General features: G+C 44.3%; 1 protein-coding gene across 1 annotated transcript in view; it reads left to right on the forward strand.

Annotated features, from left to right (window-relative positions):
• The window catches only part of LOC110168524 (cytochrome P450 1B1), a 6,669-nt gene extending 138 nt beyond the window's left edge, over nt 1-6,531 (forward strand). The window contains exons 1-2 of the mRNA XM_055162495.1: nt 1-1,125; nt 4,424-6,531. The exon at nt 1-1,125 is cut by the window's left edge and continues 138 nt beyond it. Coding sequence (XP_055018470.1) covers nt 65-1,125; nt 4,424-5,048 — 1,686 coding nt within the window. The 5' untranslated portion in view covers nt 1-64 and the 3' untranslated portion in view covers nt 5,049-6,531. The remainder of the gene's footprint in view (nt 1,126-4,423) is intronic.
• Nucleotides 6,532-7,059: the final 528 nt, after the last annotated feature.

Consider the following 7,059-nt stretch of genomic DNA (forward strand, 5'->3'; position numbering starts at 1 on the left):
CATGAGACTCTGACGCACTGCACGCTCTCTTCAGCCTCTCCCGCGCCGCTCCTCTCATCTCCTCATGTGGTCTCTGCACATGCCCCGCGTGTCCATCATGGACCTGTCGGCCGAAAGCCTCCATCCCGCGACCCCCCGCGCGCTGCTGCTCTCGTGCGTCATGCTGCTGTTCACCGCGCACTTGTGGCGCTGGCTCCGGCTGCGCGCCTGGACCCCGAGGCTCTCGCTCCCGGGACCCACGCTCCCCTCGCTCCCGGGACCCTTCTCGTGGCCCATCATCGGGAACGCGGCTCAGATGGGCAGTGCGCCGCACGAGTACTTTGCGCGTCTGTCCCACAAATACGGAGACGTTTTCCAGATTAAACTGGGCTCCTGGCCCGTGGTGGTTCTGAACGGAAACTCCATCAGACAGGCGCTGGTCAAACAGGGGCAGGACTTTGCGGGGAGACCGAACTTTACCTCGTTCAGGTACGTCTCTGAGGGCAACGGGGTCGCGTTCAACACCGCCTCAGACTGGTGGAAGGTGCACCGTAAGATCTCCCACTCCACACTGCGCATGTTTTACCAGGGCAACCCCGAGACCAAGATAACGTTTGAGCGTCACGTTTTGTCTGAGTTCAGAGAACTTCTGCAGCTGTTCGTGGAAAAGACTCAGGAGAAGCGCTACTTTGTCCCTATGACGTATCTGGTGGTGTCCACGGCCAACATCATGAGCGCGCTGTGCTTCGGGAAGCGCTACTCCTACGAGGATGAGGAGTTCCAGCAGGTGGTGGGAAGAAACGACCAGTTCACTAAGACCGTGGGCGCGGGCAGCATCGTGGACGTGATGCCGTGGCTGCAGTACTTCCCAAACCCCATCAAGACCATCTTCGACGACTTCAAGAGCCTGAACCTGGAGTTCTGCACGTTCATCCGAGACAAAGTGATGGAGCACCGCAAGACCATGGAGCCCGGGACCATACGGGACATGACCGACGCGTACATCGTGGCGCTGGACAATCTGCGGGACCGCTCCGGCATCACGCTGGAGAAAGACTTTGTCACGCCGACTGTGGGAGACGTGTTCGGGGCGAGTCAGGACACGCTGTCCACGGCGCTGCAGTGGATCATCCTCATCCTCATCAGGTCAGTGTCTTAAAGAGCTCAAGTCACACGATTTATGATTTAAGCTCTGATGTTTCCTCATCACAAACAGAGCTGGAGTTGTGTTTTGTTTCATTCACTCATGTTTAACTCACAAACTCTGCAGATTTAGGCTGAGTTTTTCTCTCAAACACTCTGTTCCACCTTGTGATGTCATGTGGAAATGTGTTGTTTTTTTTTTGGGGGGTCATTTCAGCCCAAGAACTGCCCATTTCTGCTAAACAAAAGGTAAAAATAGGAGCTGTTAACTTGAAAACTAAAGCTTCAGAGCATTTATTTTGAGCTTTTTTGGGGGATGCAGACAGACTAAAAATAAATAAAATTACTCTAACATATAAGTATTTATGGCTTGAATATTCGTGAATGAAACAGAACACAACACGACATTCTAACACGACTCGAAGCTCACAAGATTATGCATAATTTTAAATGAACAAAAGTGCATTTTTAAGTGTTTTAATGGTGCATCTCACACACTTTGAGCACTTTTTTCTGTCTCACATCTCTCGTCTCATTTGGCATAAAAGTGTCCAAAATCAAACCACGATTTAAGCTCAAATAAAGCAACGTTCGCATCTGTTTCTTGACACTGACTGCAGATTGTGACACGCCTGCGTCCAGGGCCGTGCAGGTTTTTGTCAATGAATGGACTTTGAATCTGTTACGTCGCCGCATGAATGAGCGCGGTGAACACAGGAAAAATAAATAAACACAAGCTGCCAGAGTGTGACTGAAAACCGAAAGTGCACGACTCAAAATACACGTTTGGTGTGAGTTTTATTTCGAGAGGAAGTGTTGGGTTTTAAGAATGAAAAAAGAAAAGAAAATGAGACAGAGAATTAAAGAGTTAAAGAGTTAAAGAGTTAAAGAGTTAAAGAGGAGGGAGTGTGAGAGGATGAAGAGGTGAGGAGGAATATGCAGAGAGTTTAGACCTAAACCAGGACTAAACCAGGTCTAAACTAGGTCTAAAACCAGGACTAAACCAAGTCTAAACCAGGTCTAAAACCAGGTCTAAACTAGGTCTAAACCAGGACTAAACCAAGTCTAAACCAGGTCTAAAACCAGGTCTAAACTAGGTCTAAAACCAGGTCTAAACTAGGTCTAAAACCAGGACTAAACCAGGTCTAAACCAGGTTAAAACCAGGTCTCTAAACCAGGACTAAACCAGGACTAAACCAGGTCTAAACCAGGTCTAAACCAGGGTCTAAACCAGGACTAAACCAGGACTAAACCAGGTCTAAACCAGGTCTAAACCAGACTAAACCAGGTCTAAACCAAGTCTAAACCAGGTCTAAATCAGGGCTAAACCAGACTAAACAGGACTAAAACCAGGACTAAACCAGGACTAAACCAGGTAAACCAGGACTAAACCAGGTCTAAACCAGGACTAAACCAGGTCTAAACCAGGCTAAACCAGGACTAAACCAGGTCTAAACCAGGTCTAAACCAGGACTAAACCAGGAAAACCAGGTAAACAGGTCTAAACCAGGCAGGTAAACCACTAAACCAGGTCTAAACCAGGTCTAAACCAGGACTAAACCAGGGCTAAACCAGGACTAAACCAGGTCTAAACCAGGTCTAAACCAGGTCTAAACCAGGACTAAACCAGGTCTTAACCAGGACTAAACCAGGTCTAAACCAGGTCTAAACCAGGACTAAACCAGGACTAAACAGGTCTAAAACAGGTCTAAACCAGGACTAAACCAGGTCTAAACCAGGTCTAAACCAGGACTAAAACCAGGACCAGGTCTAAACCAGGTCTAAACCAGGACTAAACCAGGTCTAAACCAGGACTAAACCAGGTCTAAACCAGGACTAAACCAGGTCTAAACCAGGACTAAACCAGGTCTAAACCAGGTCTAAACAGGACTAAACAGGTCTTAAACCAGGACTAAACCAGGTCTAAACCAGGTTTAAACCAGGACTAAACCAGGTCTAAACCAGGTCTAAAACCAGGTCTAAACCAGGACTAATGCAGGACTAAACCAGGACTAAACCAGGACTAAACCAGGCCTAAACCAGGAGGGAGGGAGGTGTAGTTTTTGAGACAGGTGGAGCAGTCTGATCTGAGCCGAAGAGGAAGTGCTCTGTCAGCGTTTTCCCATAAACACTTCAGTCAGACTCAGGTGTGACGATCAGAGACACAGATACGCACGACAACGCACGACAACGCACGACAACGCACGGCAACGCACGACAACGCACGACAACGCACGACAACGCACGACAACGCACGACAACGCACGACAACGCACGACAACGCACGACAACGCAGAAACACAGAAACACGACTACAAACGGGTTTATGAATGAAACCAACGATCAACTATTCATTATATAAACCATGTCTAAACTGGGACTAAACTAGGACTAAACCAGGTCTAAACCAGGTCTAAACCAGGTCCAAACCAGGATTAAAACCCAGGTCTAAAACAGGATTTCAACAGGACTAAATCGTGCTGCATGGACCGTGTCTCCTCGTCTTCTATCAATAATATTTTTAATTTGGTTCAGTAAAGTCTGGTCTTTTTATTTTCTTTTATCAAACAAAACATCTTATGTGAAGATTTCCTCGTCTTTGTTTCTCTACAGCAAATCAAGTAATCCAAAGTATTCAGATTACGTTACTCACTTTAAGTAATTTAATGGATTATGTTACAAACTACATTTTGGGGTCTGTAATCTGTAATCTGTAGAGGAACACTGTTTGGTCAGCTCCCTTCAGGAAATGAAAATTACGGAGAGCAGTCGGAAGAAATTGAGTGTATAGAAGTTACACTATTGGTCAAAAGTTTTAAAACACCCTAATTTTTCCAGTTATTTATTGCGATTCAAGTCGAATGAAGAGTTTGAAATGGTTCAAAGGTCCAAAAAAGTCTTGTGTGAAGAATCCCTCAGTCGTCCTGGTAGAATCCACGGCGAGGAGAAAATTCAGTCTGTCAACTGGACGAAAGTTAGTTTGGTTGAAGACGTTTCGCCGCTCATCCAAACTGCTTCTTCAGTTCGAACTGAATTTATTACTTCTGTTTTATTCAGACCGAGGACCAGACCGAGACTGGTTTTGGAGACAGATAACAAAGATTAATTTTCTTATTTTTGGTTTTATATTGAAAAACAAATGAACGAATGATACACAGATTTTACTCTTCATCGCAGCACTTCCGGTCGTTGTGAAAAAGCTCTATTATTATGATTATGACTTAAAAAAGAAGTAGTAGAGACTGTTTTATCAGGGTTATCAGGGCAGGTGTTGATAACCACCTCTGTGTTTTACGAGCAGGTACCCAGAACATCAGCAGCGCCTTCAGCAGGAGGTGGACAAAGTCGTGGGCCGCGATCGCCTCCCTTCCCTCGAGGACCAGCCGCGCCTCCCTTACGTCATGGCGTTCATCTACGAGGTCATGCGCCTGGCCAGCTTCGTGCCGCTCACCATCCCCCACGCCACCACCGCGGACACCTCCATCAACGGATTCGCCGTGCCCAAGAACACCGTCGTCTTCATCAACCAATGGTCCATCAACCACGACCCGGAAACGTGGGACCAGCCCGAGACCTTCAAACCGGAGAGGTTCCTGACACCCGACGGCGCCCTGAACAAAGACCTGACCAGCAGCGTGCTCATCTTCTCTATGGGGAAGCGAAGGTGCATCGGCGAAGAGTTGTCCAAGCTGCAGCTGTTCCTCTTCACCACGCTCATAGCCCATCAGTGTGACATTACGTCCGACCCCTCCAGGCCGCCGTCCATGGACTACATATACGGGCTGACGCTGAAGCCCTACGCGTATCACATGGCGGTGACGCTAAGAGACGATGTGAAGCTGATGAAGGTGGAGGGAGGAAGAATGGGCGAGGGGACGGACTCATTTAAGAGCGCAGGACGTAAGGAGAACATGAAGGAGGGCTGAACGTCGACCTGTGGACACCAGCTCTGAGCGCAGTTTGGAGAGCAGCTGAAGTTGACAGGAAATTAGCTCCAAATTAGTTCCAAAAAAAGAGTCCAGAAACAAAAATTACAGTACACAAAGCAGTGCAATTGACTACATTTAATGGCGATCGCAAAAAACTTACCACAACTGAGTCCAAGCTGTTATTATTATTTGTACGACTGAACGAAATCAAATTGAAATTTTCCTGACAAACCTTGTGATTTGTTTTAGGATTTGGTTCAAAGAAAGTTGCACATAATCACAGTCCTTTTCGTCGGAGAGCAAATATTTGCAGACTCCACCAGACAAAAAGAAAATAAATTGAATAAAATGACAAAACTAAGAAAAAAAAATGGTATAAAATTATAATTAAAGGTGATAGCTGACTCCTAACACATTTTGAACTTAACTTAACTTGAAAAAATTCAATAAAATACACCGTTTACTAGGGATGTAACAATAACCGAAATATCGTGATATCGTATTGTCAAAGTTCTCACAATAACATCGTGGACCATCACAATATATCGAATTACAATCTTAAAAAACAGAGGGAACTACATAGACCATAATCCTTTGCTCCATTCCATTGCAGACTGCAAGAAGAATCAAAAACAAAACAACTAAGACCTAAAAGTTCTAAGCACTTTTAAGTCTTATTTCTTTGGATTCAGTCTTGCCAAGGCATTTTTAAGAGGAAAAAGTCACACATTAAGAGTTTTGTCCATAAAATATCGAAATAAATATCGTACCGTGAGATGTATATCGTGAAAATATCGATATTGTTACATCCCTGATCGTGAACTTTCCCACGATATCGCAATAAATATCGATTCGTGAGGTTCATACCGTGACGATATCGATTCGTGAGACTTGGATATCGTTACATCTCTACGTTTAGATTTAAATTATTTATGAAAAATGGTTTTAAATAGAAAAATAAAACCCAAATGATTTGCTTTGGATCAACATAAAACAATTAGTTGGGAAAAGAAAGGTCGACAAATCATCTTTTTAGACCAGACATCAACCTTTTAGTTACTGCTTTAACACTTCTGAAGAGTTTTATTGGAGCTAATTCTACGTTTCCTCGTCTTTTCCAGCTGTACCTCCAAACTCCGATCACTCATGAGATGTTTTATATAGATATATACATGTATTTATAAGCTCAAAACTCAGGCTAAATGTATTGAGGACTTTGTTTCGAGACTTTAAAGTATTACATGACCTATACTTACATGGCCTTTGTGACTTTTTGGGGGGAATCGAACCCACAACCCCGGTCTGTTATATCACTGGAGACAGGCTACTGGACGAATGCTGCTGCTGCTGCTTCACTAAACATGGACACACTTTTGCTGTGAAGTTATTGATTTGTGTTTTGCTGTGTTTATGTAAAATAACATATATTTTTATTATCCAGGGATCAAAAGCAGCGCTATTATAAAAACTTCTATATCGATTTCTACGTATTTAATACTATCTGTACTTCATGCTGTAACGTTAACAGTTAGAATAAGCTTTAGTTAATCTCTCGTCTGTTTGACCCATAGACTGTATTTATAAAAATGGGCATACCGTGATTCAAATAGGAAGTGAGCACGAGGACGCTTCCGGCTCCATTGGCTTTGGCTCCGATTGACGTTCCTTTAAAAAAAAAAAAAAGGTCACCCCTCTTTGAAACTACGGTGAGCCTTGTCATTTTAATCATAGGGCCTAAAAAAACTACAAAATCTTTGATCAGAAGTGCCTTTCGTTTAGACGGTGACGGCGTTTTTGGGGCTTTAAAACACAAAAATCTGAAACCGTGGAAAAGTTGAATACGCTCCGCCGTTGCGTTTTCTTCCACACTGCCCAAGACGCGCAAAACTCTAATCAGATCCGCTCATGTCGTGTACGCGTTTACGTCACATACATACAGAAACAAAACTTACAAAACTAAACTTACAGGAGGTTCCTAACAAATGTAAAGAATCTGCAGAGATACTTT

This window comes from Boleophthalmus pectinirostris, unplaced genomic scaffold (assembly GCF_026225935.1).
Source record: "Boleophthalmus pectinirostris isolate CB_2022bp ecotype Guang Dong unplaced genomic scaffold, ASM2622593v1 HiC_scaffold_5, whole genome shotgun sequence".
NCBI lineage: Eukaryota > Metazoa > Chordata > Actinopteri > Gobiiformes > Gobiidae > Boleophthalmus > Boleophthalmus pectinirostris.